The sequence below is a fragment of the Gopherus flavomarginatus genome, chromosome 8 (genome assembly GCF_025201925.1).
Source record: "Gopherus flavomarginatus isolate rGopFla2 chromosome 8, rGopFla2.mat.asm, whole genome shotgun sequence".
Lineage (NCBI taxonomy): Eukaryota > Metazoa > Chordata > Testudines > Testudinidae > Gopherus > Gopherus flavomarginatus.
In genome coordinates, this window is record NC_066624.1 from 98,987,902 (window position 1) to 99,010,126 (window position 22,225).

Sequence of the window (22,225 nt, forward strand, 5' to 3'; positions counted from 1 at the left end):
GTTCAAAAGAGACGCTTAGCACCACCATCAGCTTTCAAAGATTAACTAGCAGGAGATGCAGAGAGATCCAACCAGCTCCCCCTTAGGCATCTCTCTCCTTCAGCTCTTCCAGTCAGACTTCAACAGCGAGTCAAACCGCATCAGCATTTGAACAGAGAAAAAAAAACAACAAGCAAAAAAATGTCTCTGAAAACACAAACCCCAGTGACCACCAAAGCTTCACAAATACAGTCTGAACAAACATTCCCAGGATAGCACTCCCCCCTCTTCTGCCCACTCTCTTTAAACCGTTGAAAGAGTGCTCTTACTGGCACCGGCATCTTTGATTAGAGAGTCAAGTTCAGAGAGACAATATGGCCAAAATATTCTGAAACACCTTTTTTTAGATCAGTGTTAGAATTGACCTATTAATCAGAGACATTCACTGTGTTTTAAAGGGCAATAACCAAATAAAGTTTTGTGGCTTGGGTGGTTTTTTGTTTTGTTTCGATTTTTAAGTTAACCCCTTCGTAGCTGCATTTCATTGCTCTAGGAAGTGACTTTGTGCCTTTGAATGTGCTCTGTGCTTTCAAAATGCTGGTATGCTATTTAGGGCATCAGCATGTGATGTACTCTATTGGGTACCTAGCCACCCTCAGTACCATCCTATGAGAACACCTGAATCTTTACTGTATTTAGTCTCATAATACTCCCATGAGACTGAAGTACTATTGTCCCCAATTTACAGAAGAGAAACAGACACAGGGAAAGACCAAGTCACTTGCCCAAAATCACACAGGAAGTCTGTAGTAGAGCAGAGACTTGAACCCAGCTCTACCTCTCAGGCATGGTGCCTCTACCAACCTATCCCAGTCAGTCACATGGCAAAACCCACATTACCACTGCCCTTCTCCATCCTTTGTTGTGGTTCACTACACACAAAAACACTGTAGGGGTCAGATCTTAAAGTCACATAAATTGGCATAGCTCCACTATACTCAGTGGGCCAACTTTCCAATCATTAAATCTTATTTAATAAGCAAGACGCTTCATCAAGCTACCCTTAGTGCCATTAAAAATCTGGTATTGGACACCTAGAACAGTATTTTCCTCTGCTTAGAGAGAGATCCCATGGTGTCACAGCTACTGAAGGGCAGCAAATGTTAAGGTTTTAGTTGCACCCACTATACACATTTAAAATAATTTAAAAAAAAACAAAAAATCACACTCTTAAAATCAGTCATATCCCGAACAGGTTAATTCTAGTTTTCTTTTCAAATAGAACTCAAAATTTTAAAGGGACCGAAACTAAAAATGCCTGGAAAAAATGCCTATAATATTTAGATAATAACTAGAAAGATATATTATGCAGCAGAGAGGTGCAGGGTTATGGGAAGCACCGAGTCAGACATACTCCCTGCCCTTAGGAATCTATTGCTTTCAGTTCCAATCCTGCAATGAGCTCCAGTTCCTGAGCGAAGTCCCATTGTCTTCCAAAGGGAGCTCATTTCAGGATCAGAGCCTTAGACAAAAACACCCCAAACCAACTAAACAACAAGAAATAGTTTGGAAGAAAGCCTGGAATTAAGATTGCTTATTGAAATACACAGGTGGGAAGTATTTCCTGGAAGAAATTATTTAGTTCTTTGGATCCTCGCAAAGTCACATGAAATATCAGCTTGGAAAAAAATGAACGTTCATTGAAAACCTCAACAACTCTGTGCCTGGAGGGGAGACGCACACTGGCCCCAGAAAATCCCACTGGAGCTCACCTCCCTGATGACACCACATTGCGCCATTAACATTAAAATGAGGATGAGAGACCTCTGAACAGATAAGAAATCCCGCAATGTAATCATAATAAAAACTTAATATTTCTGATACTTCTAAAATCTAAGTTGTAATTAATCCACTTAAAGATCCTCTCTGCTTCATGAGAGCTCTGGGAGACATTTGGCACTGCACGCCATGGTGCCTCTACTAACCTATCCCAGTCAGTCACATGGCAAAACCCACATTACCACTGCCATTCTCCATTCTTTGTCGTGGTTCACTACCTGCAAAACACTATAGGGGCCAGATAATAAAGTCATATAAATTGGCATAGCTCCGCTATACTCTATGGGGCTGTGCTGATTTGCACCAGAGAAGTATCTGAGCATTTCTAAATTAGACCTTGAAAGAAGAAACTTACTCTGAAATAATTGCACGTTTGGATATTCTTTTGCAGTTGGGAAATACATCATGGTCTGCTGCCAATACACTGCATCAGATATCAGAAGAACCTTGATTTACTTTTCTCAAAGTTACCAAGCAAATTGCACCTCTGAACCCTCGTGGGGTCTCCAAGTGCAATCCCATCAGGTCTCAAGGCTCTAGCTGTCACTTCTGCTTGGGGGTGGGAATAACAGGATTCCCCCACTCTCAGACAAGGCCTTGGCTGTAGTCCCACATACCTTAGGCTCAGGCCTTGCAGTTCTGTTCCCTCTGGGGAAACAACAGGGGTAATCAGCGGCCAAACCACTTTGTTAAAGCAAAGCATTGTTTATTTAGAACAAAATCATTTCAGAGAAGACATGTCTTAAAACAATGAAACTGAGGAGGCTGTTTGCCTGTCTAGCTCTTCCCTAAAGCCAAAGGGCCCACTTATTTAGACTCCTCCACAGTCTCTCTGCGCCTCCCACTGTAGCCAGCATCTGACAAGTGGCACCTCCTCTCCCCCCAAAAAAGGGCTTTTTAACTGTTTAGTGCTCTTCTGATCTCCAGGCTCCAAGTTTTGCCCAAAACAAGGCATGCAACTGGCTGGAGATAAGACACCGGCAAGGCCTTTGAAGCCAACAGCTCCCCCCATCATCTCTAAAGTGTGAACTGGGATGGGACATTATCTAGCTCTGGTGTGTTGCTTTCCTCTTCACTCCCACAGCCGCCCCATCCCAACCCTCAAACCCTACTCCAGAGTTAGATCAACACATTCATACAGGATATTTTAATGACCCACCACAGTTCTACCATAATTTGGCCTCACTGACTAAGTCACATACAACATTCATACCATTATTACTTATCAGTATTCAAAGCCTGAGGGGCACCCCCAGAAGTTTTCATTATAGTACACCCCAGGACTTCCCCTGGCCAGCTCCCTCCATGCAGTGATGCTTGAGGTAGTCACTGAGCAAGTCCTGTCAGAGAGCAAAGGGGACACAGGCCTCTGTCAAGACTGGGGGGAGGCAGGAGGGGAGAGTGAGCATGGGGGTCATAGTACCGCTCCGGTTTGGCCCCATGGCCCTTCTGTCCAACCCGGAGCAGTGCTGTGACCCATGTTTAAGTTGCAACACCATTCACTCACCTTTGGCCCTGCAGTTCCCCCTACTTCACCCCCCAAATCATGACAGAGGTGCCCTGGTGCTAAATCTGAGTGGGCAGTGAGGACGGGCCCCAACACTAATTACTCGGCATCCCTCCCAATGGTACAGACAGGTGTACAGCTGTGGGTGCCACTGTAGAGATCAATACAGCTTCTCATCCAGCACTACTTTCACTTTTCATTAAAGATGTCCAAAGCAGGGTACAGTTTGTTTCTGGGAAGTTTGTCAATATTCAGACAGTTTTAAGTTATACAGTGTTTTAGAAATGTACCTTTAAAAAATATATTCTAAGCCCCTTTTAACTTGTTATGGCCCCCAAGTCATCTGCTGTAGATTCACCCACATAAAGGGACCATAAATCCAGTAGAACAGGCTCCCAGTCAAATGACCTCTTATCAATGGATATGAGACATTTATCTATATACATGCAGCATCCAGGCTGTCGTCAAGTATAAAGGTGTAGTGTCATTGCATCCTGGTTAAGAAGTGGAGCCGTTACAGCGGAAGTGATGACTTAATATTTAATATATGTCAATCCCATGTTGAGATTACTGAGGTGGGTTCATAAGTGCCCTTATGCCCACTAAAAGACATGAAAGGGGACAGATATGTACTTCCTTGACCAGTCATTCCATGGTATCATTCCCTACTTGATGGGTGAATCACTTGAGAGAGCTGCTGCTGCTGCTCAAGGCTCCAGTTCGCACTGCAACATCCTCTGCCCCAATTACGGAACAAAGCAAACAGAATGTCTATTCTCCAAATGCCTGCCCCTCCCTTTAACCATACACCTCAGCCATCTACACAGCCAGAGGTAGCACAGCAGGAAAACGCCTTTTCTGCCTGTCCTTCTCTCATGCCTTTTGCACCATGCAGCACCATGACCATCATCCTGCATCTTGAGTTTATCTTTATTCAAACAACTGCAGCTACTATTGTATTGCTTACTGTCAAAGCAGAGCTAACACAGTGACACAGGGGACAGCGTGGACAAATGTCATCTCATAATCCCACAGTTATGCTGATGGCCCTCACACCATCCTCTTCCACCACACACTTGAGGGGAAAAAATTAAAAATAATTATAAGGCATTATTAATTCATAAATCTCTTTTTGTTACCATTTAGAACTTGTGTTCTATAGGCTTGAAGCACAGAAACACCTTTCCCTTGAACTATTCAGAAGGCACAAGAGCTAACGTGACATACCGGCATGTGGGCGTGTGTGGGCTGGCTTTGGGGGAGGGTTCTCTGTATCTTTCACAGATTAAGCTGCACAAGATGTACCAGTTGCTCTGGTAACAAAGCTTTTTTCTTTAAAAAAAGAAAAAAAAGAGGGAAAAAAAGAAACATTGTTTTAAGTGTTCTCCCAGCTGAGACTTAGCTGTTTGTGTGGCATAATAAAAATCAACTGGGAAGTCCACATTTCAGGGCCATGCACACAATTTGATTCAGCTAGGGAAAGGAGTGTCTAGGCTATTTTTTAAAAAATATTACTGTGATAGGGGCATGCCAAATTTAAGTTTTAATTCTAAGCATCAGCTAGTAGGTACTATTTTATACTACTATATTAGCTCAGCCTTCTTTTCTGCCTCAATAAGAGCTGATGAAAATTCATCAAACCAATCTTTGTGTATGTACATATTTAAGGAAAGGAATAAGTCATTAGGGACTGAAATCTGCCTAAAGATGCACAGCATCCAGGCTGCTGTCAGGCGTAGTAGTGTAATGTTCAAAAAAGAGCTAGATAAATTCACGGAGGATAGGTCCATCAATGGCTATTAGCCAAGATGAGCAGGGATGATGTCCCTACTCTCTGTTTGCCAGAACCTGGGAATGAGGAACAGAGAAAGGATCACTTCATTACCTGTTCTGTTCATTCCCTCTGGGGCACCTGGCATTGGTCACTGTCAAAAAACAGGATATTGGGCTAGGTGGACCTTTGGTCTGACCCAATATGGCCGTTCTTATGTCATTGCATTCTGGTTAAGGGAGGGAGCCATTACAGAGGAAATGAGGACTTAACATTTCATACTATGCCTTTCATACTGAAGGATCCCCAAACCACGGCAATGTAATCTTCACAGGCAAACCCTTACAGACTTGAAGTCAATAGGGCTTCACAAGGACACAGGCATCTGCCTATGTTGGTTAGTTTGCTGGACCCTGAGCCACTGTACATATAAATGAAATGCTTCACTCATCCTCCTGAAATGCAGCCACTACTGGAGCTGAAACACAGCAGTTACTAAACAACAGTATGCCGCAGTGTTACACAATAGTCTGGGACAGGAAACCCAACTCCATATTAACCGAAGCTCCGGGGAAATTTTTAGGTATTCTAAATCTTACTATCCAAATTAGAGTTTAGCTAAGACAATGGAGTTAGTATCTTCTCTTACACCTTGCTTAGTTTATGAAATCTGTCAATCCATAATCACAAATGGATATGCTCCCATAACATGGTGATGGGCAGCAGTATAAAACCCTGAGAAGGAAGATAGCTGGAGACTAGAAGAACCAACACAAATGAAGGTACAATACTACACAAAATTGCATCAGACTCTAGCTGTGCACTACATTATGTAACCATGTGATCTTGTCAGGGTTACCTTCCCTTCAGCCTCCTTCCTATTGTTTGCAAAATGTGCTTGTTATATCTTGTCTGAAAATTAGATGTCAGCTCCTTTGAGCAAGGTGCTTGTTGTACTATGTGTTTGTATAGAGCCCAGGACACTGGGGCCTCTAGACATTATTACAATGTTAACAGTGATGATTCACATCTTACCTAATTATTCACCTTTAAAATCTTGGTCAGGAGTTTCTGGTAACCCAAATACAGCAGTCTGTATGGTGAACAGACAAGAGGGGACCAACAATGTTAGCTGAGCAAATATGCAACGCATATGGGGGGGATTGTGTGTTTCTTCGTTTTAAATATTTAGCCCAGTCTTCCAGACAAGTCACAGCAGTTAGTTTTCAGATATGAAAGCTCTGATTCATTCTTTTCAGTAACAATCCCCTTGGGTCATAATAATTTTGTGCTGTCCAGTAACTTTTTCCACTCAGCTAAAGGATCAGTGATTAATCACCAAACTGTTGACCATCAGTCTTTCAGACAAAGAGATAATAAAGCAACTATTATTAAAATAATTAATGCCGTCCTTGTCTTGCATTACTTGCTTGAACTCTCCGGGTATCAGCTAACAATGAGCTCAGGAATCTGCAATTTCTGTTCCACAGTCCCCATGAGAACAATCCCTAGTCCAACGTACGAAGAAACTTTCAGTAATAACCTGGCTTCCCTCAGTGCTGCATGATTGACAGGCTAAACATCTAACACAACTTAGCATTGCAACCCTAGTTATTTGCTTCCCTCCATAAAATGTGGAAGAAAATACCTCAAAACAACCTTTAGCAAATCCACTTGCTACAGAAACAGCATTCAGCCACTCAATTAAATTCACAAAGCACTACCGCGAAATAGCTGTGAGCCAGCAGGGCATTCTGGGTATTGATGTGTAAATGAGCACACCAACAATGGTGCTTGAAAGCTGTAGGCCCTTAGTTATCCTAGTTCATTGGGCCAGCTCCAGATTTAGGCAAAGTATTACTGGGTTTATGCCATGTTCCCATGGCATTCTCTATGGTTTGAGCTGAGCATTAGAAGTTACTGGAAGTCTAGATCCTTCCAGAACTCTGCTGAATGCTAGCTTCAAGTACTTCAATTATTTAAAGATACAACCTGCCCAAGTAAAGTTAGACTGGGCCAAATGCATGCGCGCACACACACAATCCCTTTGGGTCATCATAATTTTGTGCTGTACAGTAACTCTTTTTCCACTCAACTAAAGGATCAGAGATTAATCACCAAAAACTAATGACCACACACAATATCAATATTTTATATATATATATTATACATACTGTGATGGGGCAAGGCCAGATGGCTATAGTAAAGTACTGAGAAACAGGTATGTTAGCCCCAGCCTAAACAAATCCCTAGTACCCTGGTAACCAAACGGCAGTTGCTCCAGGTTAATCAAGGCACCTGGGGCCAATTAAGATCTTTCTAGAAGGCAGTAGAGATAGCTACTTTAATTAGAACACCTGCAGCCAATCAAGGCAGGCTAATCAGGGCGCCTGGGTTTAAAAAGGAGCTCACTCCAGTCAGGCAGGGAGGAGCCAGAGGAGGAGGAGTGTGTGTGTGTGTGTGAGGAGCTGGGAGCAAGAAGGCAAGGAGCTGAGAGTGAACTGCTGGAGGATTGAGGTGGACAAGCGTTATCAAACACCAGGAGGAAGGTCCTGTGGTGAGGATAAAGAAGGTGTTTGGAGGATGCCATGGGGAAGTAGCCCAGGGAGTTGTAGCTGTCATGCAGCTGGTACAGGAGGCACTATAGACAGCTGCGATCCACAGGGCCCTGGGCTGGAACCCGGAGTAGAGGGCAGGCCTGGGTTCCCCCCAAACCTCCCAACTCCTGATCAGACACAGGAGGAGCTGACCCAGACTGTGGGTTCCACAAGAGGGGAAGATCACGGAGGTGAACAAATCCGCCAATAAGCGCAGGACCCACTAAGGTAGAGGAGGAACTTTGTCACAATACACACACATTCCACTCTAGATGCACTATAGAGATCAAGTATAAAGGCGTGTCCTTCTTTCATGTAGTTTTTTAACTGATCTAAAAAACAAAGATGAACTAAAGATAGGATTGTAATCTAAACACAACTCATGATTTAACTCTTATAACCCTGGTCCCTCCCCACTTGGTTTAGTCAGAGCTGTTTGTGTTATGTCTGTGGCAGATTGAACGCACCTTGGATTAGGACCTTTTGCTTCTTCTGTAGAGAGCCACACACACTTTTTTAACAAACAAGGGATAAATAAGACGGCTACAATTGTTGGTATTGTAAAAGACAGCATCCTCTGAGTGTGTGATCAAAGTGAACGGATATTGTATCACTCAAATCATTTTAAAAATAACCCTTTCCATTGGATATCCATTCCTATAAGACATGATTCCTATTCCTGTAGATAGGCATTCAGGGGGCATCTGTATTAGAAACCTTTAACAAAGCCACAGATGATAATCTAGACAGAAAGATCATTATAAAGACACATCCAATTAACTCAAGTCAATACGTGGTATTGTTGTAGCTGAGTGGGATGCTGCTTGCCTACATACAACAGCGATATAGGGAGCAAATGGCTGAACAGAGGAGTAACTATCACTCAACCTAAGTCGCAGGGTAAACACTAACATAGGTGCTTAGCATTACTGCTGTGAGTAGTCCCATGGATTTCATGGGGCTGAGCACTGTAGTTCGGCAAAGACCTGGTATAAAAGAGTAGCATGTTTGAAAGGAATTATCTCAACATAAGTTGCATACAGTGGATTCTGCTTATTAGCAGCCTCTCAGTTCCCAGAAAAGAGTTGCCATTATCCGGAGGTTGCAAATATGTGGAGGGCAGGTTTGCTGGGCTGCTGCCAGGGGAAAAAAGAGCTGAGGTTTAGCTTTCCTGGCCTACACGGCAGTAGCCAGTGAAGGAAGCATGGGGATGCTCCAAGCCTGGGCCCCTGGTGCCAGGGAAAGATGCACACTGAAGAGCACAGGGTGATGTATTGTGCCTTCCCACAGGTCCCCTCCTCCCAACACTCCTGGTCCCCATGGAAAGCTGCCATCCAGCACGCTGCCCTGCCTGTAGCCTCTTCCCATGCCTGGGACAGCAGCACAGGGTGGCCCAGCAGCTGGAGACATGCTGCCTACAGAAAAGGTAACAGGAGTCCTGGTGCTGCAGAGTGGGAGAGAAGCTGCAACCAAGATTCCAGAGCTTTCCACGGGGAGTGGAGGAACTGGGGGCCCACAAGGCTAAACAGAAAAAAAAAAAAGACAGTTACTAATATCTGAATCCCATTAACATTAAAACAAGACAGGATTGGTTGCCAACAAAGTGTTGCTAATAACTAAAAGATGTCACTAATCAGGACTGACAATAACCGGCATCCACTGTATATGGTGGTGCCGATGCACAACACCATTTCTGCACTCAGATGTGCTTTTGTGTAGCTAGAAACAAAAGAAATTTGTACACTATTTTACTATGTACCCTAAGAACAATAAGCAACCACCTCAGGCTGCATGGCATTGGTGGGGGAACCTCCACAGGGCGCAGGTGGTCAGTGGTGTGCTTCCCTCTGACCTGCCCACTTCTTCCCTGGCTCACCCACTGCCTGCAGTATCCTACCATGTAGATCCCTAGACCAGCCAAGGGCCCTCTACATGTGCTGCTGAAGAGGGAAAGGACATATTTTCTGCATGGGGAGTGGGAGAGTCTCATTCAAAAAGGTTTCTCATGCAGGATCAAGAGGCAAACAAACCAGACCCTTTGTTACAGCAGCCTTCAGCTTTATATCTACCCCTACCAAAAAAACAAAACACAGTAATGAAGTCTGAGTAAACTTAACTCTGTTTGTCATACAGAATTCTACTTTACATATGCATATATCATATATAGAAATAAGAGTATTTTATACTTGTCTCGCTATTCTTCCCTAATATACTTAGGAGGATAGTACTTGGTTATCATTCTCATAGTGCAGAGCACTATAAAGTCACATCACCATGAACAAGAGATACAACACAAAGGAGTCATGGCCCAGCAATCTTCAACATTTTGTGGTCTTCACACAGCCTCGAGAAGCATGCAATACTTCATGCCATCCGGGCAGCTACATCACAGAGCTACACTCACCGGGGATGTCCCCTGCCCCAGTGTTAGTCCCTGCAAAAGTTGATTCAGCAATCTTCCTCTGCTCATCTGACCCTCATCTGCCACGAACTCAAGGGGTTTTTGTCTGATTGTCTTGATGTCAGGTATGACTCTGGTTATGTTGTAAATTTGGACGACTACTTCGTTAGTGTTGTGCACAAGGTATAGCTAATGTGCAGCCATTGCCTGTAGCGTTTCAATTCAAAGGCAGCAAGCCTCTGAATGTCCTGTTTCCTTAGCATCCACAACTCACATATAGCACAATGCTGAAGACGAGACTATAGCAATTTCGTTTTACACTTCCAAGTAATACTTTAACTTCACTAAATGTGGCTGTGTCCCAGAGCAGTGGTCACAAGTCCAATTCTGTCAGATCTCTATGTGATGTTTAGCATCCCTTGTAAGCATGCTACCCAGGCATTTGAAGTGCTCACACTCCATGGCCTCCTCAGATTTGAGGAGGAATATCTTTGCCTTTTCAACAGACTTATGTAACCATTGCCTTTGTCTTTTCATATGATATCTTTGCATTGAAATTCTCTGCTTCCACCACTACTCATTCTAGCAATTTTTGAACCTCTCCTTGCAACGATCTAATCAGATTAATATCATCAGTGAAGCACAGATGACTAATTTTTGGTACATTATCCAGTAGCTTTCCATCAATGACTCCTCTTAAGATTTCTGCAAGTTAATCGTTGAAGATAGTTGGTGATAGCATGCAGCCCTGCCTGACATTTCTTCTCAGGTAAAACTACTCTACTCATGCCCCACAAAACACCAAAGCCATTGTGCATCTTTCAAGATTTGTACTAGTCTTACTACATTTGCGCCAGCTCCAGCCACCTGCAGAATTGCCCAAAGAGGTTTGTGCCATATGCTATTGAATGTCTTGGCAAAATCTGTGAAGTCATGGACCACCTTCCCATCATTCTCCAGCACCATCTCAGATAGCTCACGCAGATTGAATATTTGCTCAACTATACCTCTTCAGGGTCTAAACCTGGCTTGTTCTTCAGCCAAAAAGTTCTCTATCTTGGGTACAATCCTCTTCAACATGAGGTGCAGCAGTATTTTGCAAGGACATGTCAATAATGAGATTGTGCCGTAGTTTTCACAAACCATTGAGTCCTTCTTTTGAAGAACAGGAACCATCAGGGACTGTCCCCCGGTCTTGGGCCATCTTCCAGACTCCAGAAGTCATATTGGGTGCCTCTCCACCACTTTTAACTAGTTCTGCTTGTATGTTATCCACTCCAGGGGCTTTACGGTGTTTATATTCTGTGCCAAATGCTGCAGTCCTTAGGGCACTGGGGATTTTCCCCTACATTTAGAACTTTAGCATTGCTTTATCTTGCAGGGTACAAACTACTGTGCTGTGGAATAAGTCTATAATTACACAGTAACTATTGATTGTTTAATTAGCTGGTAAATGCCATATAATCACTAAGCTGTTACACGGTTTATTCTGTCTTCTAAATTAGAGTGTTATGAGATCTAAAAGCTACAAATCATATGGGTATTGTTCTTAGAGTTACTTGGCAACTGATAGGTGGGAGAAGGAATGGCATTATTTCAGGATAAAGGAAAAAAAGAGAGGGAGAGAAGGCATCCCACAAGGAAAGGCGTGGGCAACATTGCAACCTCTGCCTGCGCCTCCTAACCTCCAGCTGTGCACATGGTCTACTCATGTAGCACAGCAGTGGGGAAGGGAGTCCCAAGCTGGACACCAGAGACCACAGCACCACAAAAAGGCAATGAAATGCAGAAATGTTAGTTATACGTAAGATAGTGGTGTGATGTACAAGGGGAATATCCTATGAAGTGAACACTCCTCAAGGTTAAATAATTTCTCCTACTTTCCACAAGTAAGAAAAATTGTTGCCTATAAAATTTTCACCAGTTCCAATTAACAGATTTGCTCACCTTAAATCGTCAAAGCATTGTATAGGAGGTCAAATATTTCAGAGAATATAGAACTCTCCAAAGGGGTTTCCATTATCGTAGCACACAGTTGACTGAATGTAGAAGTGTAAGCAGCAAAAAACAAGGAGTCAATGGTGGATTATTTTAAGGCCGATTAATTGTATTCATGTATTCAAGATGACAGAATTAAACACAAAACAATAACCTCATCTTAAATAGACTAAGACTAGGTAGCTCCCACTCTCAAAATTATTCTAAAATCTGTTCCATTAGACACAGAATTATTAGAAAAATAAAGAAGCTTTTCCAGTTCCATTGAAGAGATCAACCACCACCAAAGTGGTTTCTCATTAAAAACACCACCACCACAGAGAGAGAGCGAGAGGCAGTGCATGAGGATTTACTGACACCTTCCCCCTCCCCCCACAAGAAATTATTTGTAGCTGAGAGCTTCCAGTGCTGTTGCAGTTAGGAGAGAGATACGTAACTAGAAAAATCCTTATTACTAATCTATCATTCAGGGGATCCTTTTACGTAGGTCACTTTGGACCAGACTGTGGCTCACACTTACATGGATACTCCATGGTGGAGCTATTGTTCATGGAGCCTCCCACCCTAGCCTGTGCGCCCAAGCAAGAGTCTTGCTCTTGAGTTCACAGACAGATCCCTGCTACCACTTCCTGGTGGAACAGGCTTCTCCCACAGGGGCAGCAAGCAGATGTGGCAAATGCCTGCCATTGGTCTACAAGAGTACTGTCTCTCCATAAGGTACAATTCCTCCCTGTGATTTTGTTGAGATAGCGTAGCTCAAGCAGGGAACTGCTTCCAAAGTTACAATGGATTTAGGTCGATAGTCTATTTTTTTTATTGTACTGCAACTAAGGGTGAGAGCCATGTGACTTAAACGTGGCTTTGCATCATTACCCTTCTAGTTGTCCAGTAATTTTGAATGATGAAAGACTGTTCATCAATACCACAGAGCACCAGCTGCAATCACCAAGAATGGTATTCTAGTAATTATGCCTATGAAATTTGTTGGTAATTAACATTTTCTATCATGCTGTGCCCATCTCACACAATATGGATAGGGAAAGACATTTCACAGCAATGTCATATTGGACTATGCAAGCTAGCAAATGTAGTGCGCTAATAGTTCAGGAATTCTTATTTGCGTGTGGCAGTCTCTGGCTGGTTGATGGGGAAATTGCTAATATGTGAAGCACTTTGGTAAGATTTTTGTTACCTCCCCCAGAGTCATGCTCACCCACACACACAGTGGGAAACAAAGAACGACGGAGTGTGAAAAAGAGCTCCTTTAGCAACACTTTTTATTGCAATTGCTCTGACTGTTCATATTCTTGCTCTAGTAAGAAATGTCAATCCTCCGAGCCCTCGTTGTGTCAAGATTGTAACAGCAGTCAGTCATCAGAACACTGACTAGCTGCTTCATTAATGAAAATGAAGGGATTTTGCATTCCACTTCAAACCCTGCAGTCCCTGTCAGTCAGAACCAAGGGGAGACTGACCCCTAGTTTATTCTGGCTCTTGACAATAGGCCCCAACGGTTGTCATTACAACTTCTCCTTCGCTAGTGGCCTACAGGTGCCCTGTGCTGTTTGAAAAGAGGTCAGCACAGACCAGGAATCTGCACCAGTGCAAAACAAGCCCGGTGTAAAAAACACTACATGAGTGAGGCAACGGTGGCCAACATATTGGGCCTACAATATGTTTGGTCGAGTGCTAGCCTACATATTTGCAGACCTGGGTTCAAGTCCTGGCCCTGCAATCAATCTGCTGTGACACCTTGAGCAAGCCATTTAACCTGTTCACCTCCCGCTCTTCATCAGTCTTGTTTATTTCGCTCTTTGAGGCAGGGACTGTCTTTTACAATGTGTTTGTACAGCACCTAGCATAATGAGGCCCTGATCTCAGTTGAGGCCCTTTAACAGCATTACAGTGATTACAGTAGTGCATAAAGTAACAGCTGTGACTGGTTCTAAGAATTGTTATGAAATGTTTTATTTTACTTTGGTTTTATTTGTTTCCCCTCTCACCGCCCCCCCTCAATGAGGCACTGCCCTGTTGGCAGAACTACAGCTGGTGCTCATAGTTACATCAAAGAGAGAAGGGGATACAACACAGAAAGGTGGAAAAGGAAGGAGACCCTCCTCACAACTGAAAAGAGGGAGTTGGGGGAGATTCTCTAGTGCAGCCAGAAAATTCAGTTGAAATCAGCAGAGTTTAGTCCACTCAGCCCTTTGCACGAGGTGCCCGGCATGTCACAGAACCAGGCCCTACGGCAGGAAACTAGAAAACATCCACTAATCAGGTGGAGATTTAAGCTTTCAGGGGCTGGGCAGATGGGAAATCAGATGCATAATAGATTCCATAAACTCCTTTATTTTCTCTCACACAAACTCCTTGCTTTCCTTTGTAAGGAGGAAGCACTCTTAAGATTTACTCTATTACAGGCATATTGTACAATGAAACACTTGTCAAAAGTTTTGGGGGTCGACCAACTCCTTCAGTGAATGCAAATGACAGAGATTCAAGATCTCAAATGCTGAGCGGGCTACAAATCCACAATACTTATGTGTCAACTATTAATTTCAAACTAACACATCACATACAAATCCTCTGTCCTGAGCTCTTGCTCAGTCGGTACAGAGCCTCAGGATAGGTAGAGTCAATGGCTGCCGCCACAGATTTTTTTTTTTTTTAAACAATGTAATCCTGAGAAGCGATTTTAAAATGTGATTATTTTGGTTATTAGAAATGTCCTCATGAATAGGGTTTTGGCTGTTAAACTCAGTTTGCTCTGGCACAGTCAAGCTGCAGCACTGCTTCACTGCACCTCCAACAATCCAAAATGAGAACCTCCCACCAAGAGAACGAACATACTTTGCACTTCTCCAAGCACTTTGCAAAGGCTGGTAAGCATGGTCAATCTCATTTTATAGAGGGGTGGTTGGAGCCAGGGAGAGGTTCATTGACTTTCAACAAGCTCCCTGGGCGTAGTTTGGGGGAAAAAGGGGTCGGAGAGGCGATGCCCTCCCCCAGCTGCAAGCCTCGAGCAGGTGTGGAATTCCCACACCCCCCGCATCCGTGGCTCCATTGGCCTGACTGGAGCTTCCCCTCCGTCAATATAGAAGTCAAACTATGCCTATCCCAAGCTCACACAATCTCCCAATCCCCCATTCCCTTACTCCAGTCACCAGAATACAAAATTCTGCCTCAAACATTCTGTACTGTATCCTACCCTTTGCATAGCACTCAGCAATCTCAGTGGGCGTTTCAATTACAGCCAAATTTTCTTCTGGTGTAAGGGTGTAAAGTCCTGATTTCAATGGCAGAATTTGGTCCCTAGCGCAGAATATGGCTTCATGTGATCAAGCAGACAAATAAGCCAGCTCACAACCCCTTTGGATTATTGGATGGGTTATCGGTTGGGTGTCAGATGATAAAGGGCAAGCCCAAGGAATATTTACAGATGATGCCAAGCACTCACTCACAGGAGCGGACCCCCTGGGCTATTCCTACAAGCGCTCCACTGTCTGACCTACGGCAAGGGAAAAATCACCCCCTACTTCTGCTATTTATTTTAACAAGGTCAATAGTCTCCACCAATTGAAGTGCATGAAACAGGTGCTCCCTTTAAAACATGTTTTCTTTGAATGTTTATTTTTTTAATCATTTTCTATTTATGGAATGGAACCACAGAACTGCAAGGCCTGGTTAGAATGGATTTACACATCAGGCACATGGAGCAAGACAAAAAGGAGATGCTATTCCAGCAAGCAAGAGAGAGAGAGGTTGCTACCGTGAGATGCCTTTTGGGGTCCAGTATTAAGGCTCTGGGCTTGTCTACACATAAAGCACTGCAGCAGTGCCACTGTAGTGATTTAGCGACGACACTACCAATGCTGACGGGAGGGCGTCTCCCATGAGCGTAAGTAATCCACCTCCCTGAGAGGAGAAGCTAGGTCAACAGAAGAAATCATCCATCGAACTACCACTCTCTACACCAGGGGTTAGGTTGGTTTAACTGTGTAATTAAAAGGTATAACCCTGAGCAATGGTGTTACACCAACCAAATTTCCTAGAGTAGACCAGGCCTTACAGTCAAAACATGCACAAACTATGGGGGGAAGGGACAAGAGGCTACAGTAATAACTATGAGAGCTAAGCAGAATTTCTGTAAAAAGGAGTGTTCAGATTCAGATAAGCATTGGCAAATTTGAAAATCTATTTCACTTAACTAGCAATACAACCTGTATTAGTGTGTCCATTAGACATGCGCAGTTCAGAAACATTTCCGGTTCAGGCCAGCTAGTTTTACAAAATAGACAGAAACAATTGAACAAACCGCATGAGACTTCATGGAATCAAAATCCTGCCATCTGCTCACCCCTAACTACCTGCACGGAGCACAAAAATGCATTGAGCTGCAGTGAACCATACATCCATCATTCGCTTGCATTTGGAAACATGGGCCAAATTCTGCTATTCCAAGTTTACACTGCTGTGACTATTGCACAGGGCTGAATTCAGGGAGTTAATAGGAGTTACTCCAAAGCTATCAGAATTCAATTGAATTCAGACATTGCATAGATTCCTAGGCCAGAATGGTGATGGTGATTGCCTACTCGGACCTCCTGTAGAACACAGGCCATAGAGCGTCCCAAAAATAATTCATTTTGGACTAGAGCACATGATTTTTTTTCTAAAGAAGTCAACCTTGAGGATGATTACATGGGTTCTAACCAAATTAGGTATACGAGCTGCAGCAGATTATTCCTGCATAGTGGCATCTCCAGAAAATTTAGAGGGAGCAAAAAGGTCAAAGCATTTTTGGAGATCTTCTAGTGATCTGTTTCTTTGTCTGGCTGCAAAATACATTGTGCCAGGGAGATTTTGATGGAATGGACATCAAGATCTTATTTCTCCCCAACTGTCCAGGACTGACACCATTAACAGTCAGTTATGCTTCATATTAACAGTTCCTCTGGTTCATATTACTTAAATTTTGTTTTGAGCATTGCGGTGGATTCTCCATGACTGGCGATTAAAAAACAAAACACAAAAAAACAGTCTTGATTTAAAAAAAAAAAAAAAAAGGATATGCTCTAATTCAAAAAGAATTCTTTTGGGGAAGTTCTATGGGCTGTGTTATACAGGAGGTCAGGCTAGATGATCACAGGGGTCCCTTCTTGCCTTGAAATGTATGAAACCAAAGTGAAAAGAAAATCTCAGTCTAAACTAGATGGGTGAGCAAGCCAGAGAGTTCATATTTGGATGCTAATTTCTTTCTAGCATGTAGATATTTAGGCCTGTAGTTTTGGTTTGAGCACAATATTCTCTTCGAAAACCACCGCCTTGTTTGCAATGAAACCATGTGAAGCGTTCTGCATCATTTTGATTTTAACTAATCCGAGCACTCTGATTGCAAACAGTTACTGAGATACTTTGTGCAGAAGTGAAAAAGAGCTGCACACTGAAATGATCAAGATCTCTTACTCCCAGAAAACTAAGTGTGAATAATTTTAGAATTTTCTGCTTCAGATAACTGGACTCTTTAAAAATCAAGTACTTTGACAGGACAGGAAACACAAACAGAACTGTGTAAAGAAGAGTGTAAAGTATGTGTAGCGTCTCTGCTTTTCCATATAAGCATTAAGCTTTTGAAGGGATGTTACAGTCACAGTTTCCACTGCTTGTTAGAAATATGCACATGTTAAAATAAGGTCAATCTCTACACTTATTTTACCAGCTGAAAAAAAACAGTTTCAACATCAGACTAATGCTCTTGGCCTTGATGATTCAGGAAGAAGGATGGAAATAAAAACAGCATATCATCATCAATTTAATGCAAAAATACAATAAAAAAAATAGCAAAAAGGAAGAGTCACCAGAATATATCCTTGCTAAAGTCTGTATTTATTCCAGTTTAGAAATCCACACACTTAACTCCAGAAGTTTCAGTTCATCCTCAACTAATTTAAATTCCATCATCACATTAAAGGGATTAGCCTACAGCAATGGGATGATGTGGAAGCCAGAATTCAGAACAAATATTTCCTGACAGCTTTTAAAACAAACTTTTCCTTCCTTCCTCTCCTGATTTGGTGTATGCCACTGCATGATAGCAAGTACCATGTTTTCCAAGTGACTGATTGGGAGTGTGCCAAAAAAAAAAGGGAATTTGTGCACACAGATTCACTAACTTTGTTCACAGTGAGCTGAGCTGCACATGCGAATACAGATTGTGTGTATAAATTGGGTGTGTACACTTAGGTCTTGTCTACACTAAAGGGAACAGTTGATCTAAGCTACACAATTCAAGTTACGTGAATAACATAACTCAAGTCGACGTAGCTGAGATCTATTTATCATGGGATTCACACTACACGATGTTGATGGGAGATGCTCTCCTGTTGACTACCCTCACTCTTCTCAATCCAGTGGAGTACAGCAGTCGATGGGAGAGAGATCTGCAGTCGATTTAGCAGGACTTCCCTAGACCCGCTAAATCAACCAGCAATGCATCGATCGCTACGCGTGGATCCCCTGGTAAGTGTAGACAAGCCCTTAGAGGCCCTTAGAAAAGTTGAACCAGAGGGACTATTATCATTGGGTAGAACCAGAATAGTTAGCATAATCCCATATAGAATTTGAAAACAGCTTTCAGTGATTTTTAACCCTCGTTGTCACACCATGCAGTAAGTATATTGAAGACCAACCTTAAAGAAACCCAGACAAGCTGAGATCCAAATTCTGAATTAGGATAGCATTTGGATCTGGGGATATGATTAGCTCATTATAGATGTCGGAGTCATCTACAAGAACTGTGTTTAGATTTCAAAGAAATATCTGAAGTTTCCAGGGCTCTGGTTGAGAATCATTTCCAATTTTAAGCAGCATTTTAAACCAAGCTTCCAGACTCTGAAGTTCCTTTCTTGCAGTGACCTTCTGCTAAGTACAGGTTGGCAGAACGAGTCAGATTGTATGTGGATGGGAGACTAAATTAAAACCAAACTCATTTCATTTGTTAACGAATCAAGTTCCAAATTCCACTCTCTAGAAGTGACAGGCTAATGTATTAAACTACTGCACCATCTAGATTGCTGCCCACTGAACACATTCAGGAAAGAATGAAAATAAAGGGAAATTAAAAAAAAAATTAAAAGACAGTTTCCAAGAACAATTTCAGAACTAGGAACTTCATTGTAATGAAGTTCAAGAAGGAGGATCAAATATAGGTACTGAAAGAAGTCGAAGTTCACAAAGACGGCTTCTAGTTTCTGTTCACCTCTGAAATAGATCTAGTGTAATGTAGACAAGCACTGAGCATTCTACTGTGTAAACTCATGCACCAGGAAATCATAATTGTTGCAGACACATTCAGAGACCTTACCTTATAGACTTGCCCATATGTTCCATTGCCAACAAGTTCCACCAGTTCAAAGATACCTGCAGGATCCTAAAAGGAAAAAAAAAAAATTTTTTTTAAATTAACGAACATTTGCAAGTTTACTCAAAAGAAACATTTGGTTGGAATGAAGTCCACATTTCACTGACAGCTGTTTTATCTGTATTAGCAGCATTACGTTAATATTAAATGGAAGGGTTAGTAGCTCAGTAGTTCCTTACGGTCTGATCCAGTGAATGATTATGAGATAGCACAATGCTTACTTACCAGTTAGAGGAACTACTCATGGTTATAGGCATTATGCCTTGTACTAAGCGTTTGCAAGATCTGGCCCTTAAAAATAGTTGTCAAGATGGGGCTTGAGTACCAGTCCTGTTCATTTACTGCTCACAGCAGACTCTATGCTGTATTTTTATGGTCACTTATGTATGCACAGAAACTTGAACACACCATGTGCGTTCTACGGATAATCATTTCACCACTTATTCTATGGTCAGTTAAATTAAACACATCTTCAGTTAAACAAGAAAAGAGACTCTGCCTGATTAGAGAGTCTTGTTAAGCATGCTGGGTTCTCATAGAGAAGGGTTCATGCACACATTTTATCTGGTTTTGATCCACATCGGTTCATATCCCCTCACTGCTCCTACCCACCCTGAATGTAAAGTTTAGGGCTCAAATTAACTCAAATTTCTACACCAAATTCTATTGGAGCCACTAAGTTTCTCCTAGCTCCAGAACCTAACTGCTTCAAAATGATGTAAGCTTTGCAAATTAAAAGGTTTGTAAACCCCTAGCCAATATTTCTACCAACCTGGTCTGGGGTTTAATTCTGTAATAAAACATGAAATCAGGCTAGTTTTGAGTGGTGTCTGTTTCCACAGAGAATTACTTTGCATAGTTCTATTCCTGAGGTCAGTAGCTAATAACTATCGAGAAGCTACTGCATTAACAGCTAAACACTGACTCCTACAGTGGCAGTTGCCTCAGCCCCACAAAGAACAAAATGTGGACTTTTTATTGTAGCAGAATTAAAAAAGACAAAGAGCCAATATCTCCATGAGAGAGACAGCGGGTCTGTCACTGTAGATCCTCCTTTCTGAATTCCTCCACAGGGCACAGATGGCTTACATCTGAAGGTGTGATACACAGAAAACAGAATTACAGCCAAATGCAGCCCTACCCAACTTTTGCATCAGTCTCTTCCTCGTGCCCCATCTTTTTGGCAAGTGCTGAGTCTAAAGAGCTAGTAATGGGTTAACAGGTTAGAATTATTCAGTTTCCTTTTTGAGTCAAGGTCTCCAAACACACAGAGCTGGCTGCAGAGGGAAACTAATCAGTTCCCCTTTGTAACAGACTGAGCTTCATGAGGAAGGGAGGAAACAATCATGTTAATGTCTCTTCGTTAACAGCTCACATATTAGAGTTGCAAGGCACTGTTGGCCCTGGCTTTATGGGCTCCCTACACATAGGTCTGCACAATTAACAGGACCCTTTTCAAGGAGCCCTGTATTACTCTTCTTCTCTGATCCAGGGCCAGCCAAAGGATCATTCCTGGCTATGATCCCATCTGACCATAGTGCCTGCATGCCATGAGGGAGAAGTAATTCCTTTACTGCCCCCACCCCATTTCCACATTTAGGAAGTTGTGCTCTGGCTCTACTCCTGGCTTCCTGATGCATATAAGTCACCAGAAGCTACCAAGAAAAGTGGGTGATTGCAACAGCTTGAGTGGAAAGTGCTTGAGATTACAAGTGCAAGAGGAGTTAGGAGTGGAGCCCGACAAACCAAACAGCAGGGAACCAAGTGGGTCTTTGGTGATGTTTCTTCACATACGGCCTCACAAACCCAGAGTCAGTCCTTCATACCTTAACTCCTGTACTAATTAAAATTATATATATAGGGAGAGGAGGGGTGTAGGTGGGTGGAGATTAGGTATTTTGGTTTTGGTGTTTTCAAAGAGTAGATGAAATGAGGGTCACCTGATGGGAACTTCTTTGGCACCGGTCAGAACATTAGCTTCTGGATTTTGTATAATTTGCTGGCTAATATTCAAACAATTTGGCATGCTAGCAAGTTAAGAATTTCAACAATCAGTCTGGGAAGACAGAGGTATAGACTAAAATCTCTGCACCTGGAAGGAAAGACCAAATTCTGGATGCTTTTCTGGGGAGGCAAAAGAGCAATATTATCACCACGGTGAGTTTGAGACATATGGTCTCAATCAGAGATCTGCACACTATATGTCACAGCTAAAGGCACGTTTTAGGTATGCTGATCCATATCCTTTGTGAGCAGGTGAGAGAAGGGGGGAGGACCCATTAATAATGCCCTGAGTAGCCTGCAAATGAATTGGAGTCAGAAAAACCTCCATTTTGTTATGCTAAATAATTCCTTTCTGCTGTTTCAATATTTTCAGGTCTACACCTTGCCTTCAGCTGTTGCTTAGCCATGATGGCAGATACTTGATAACCAGGGTTGGAATTCTTTAGATTCCAAGTGTTTGTATATACTGTACATAAAAACCACAGTGCAAGACACACTGCTGTACCACAGACATTCCTACACTGAACATGATCAGTGCTCCTGTGCAGGAAGATCTGAGCTAGCCATGCCACACCCCTGCACTGTAAGAGGTACAAGAGCAGGCTTATATTTCCCTCCACCAAGGCCACAGACACCAAACAGCGCTGTCAGGGATATGCCTGCTTTGGAAGAAGCATGCAAAGAAGCTCCCAAAGGCACTAGATCACAG

At 42.7% G+C, this 22,225-nt stretch overlaps 1 protein-coding gene across 7 annotated transcripts in view; it reads right to left on the reverse strand.

Moving 5' to 3' along the window:
- TNIK (TRAF2 and NCK interacting kinase) overlaps positions 1–22,225 on the reverse strand; it is a 316,611-nt gene that overhangs the window by 246,270 nt on the left and 48,116 nt on the right. For all 7 annotated transcript variants that reach the window (XM_050965788.1, XM_050965792.1, XM_050965790.1 and 4 more), the window contains exon 2: positions 19,456–19,521. In XM_050965788.1, the coding sequence (XP_050821745.1) occupies positions 19,456–19,521 (66 nt within the window). The remainder of the gene's footprint in view (positions 1–19,455; positions 19,522–22,225) is intronic.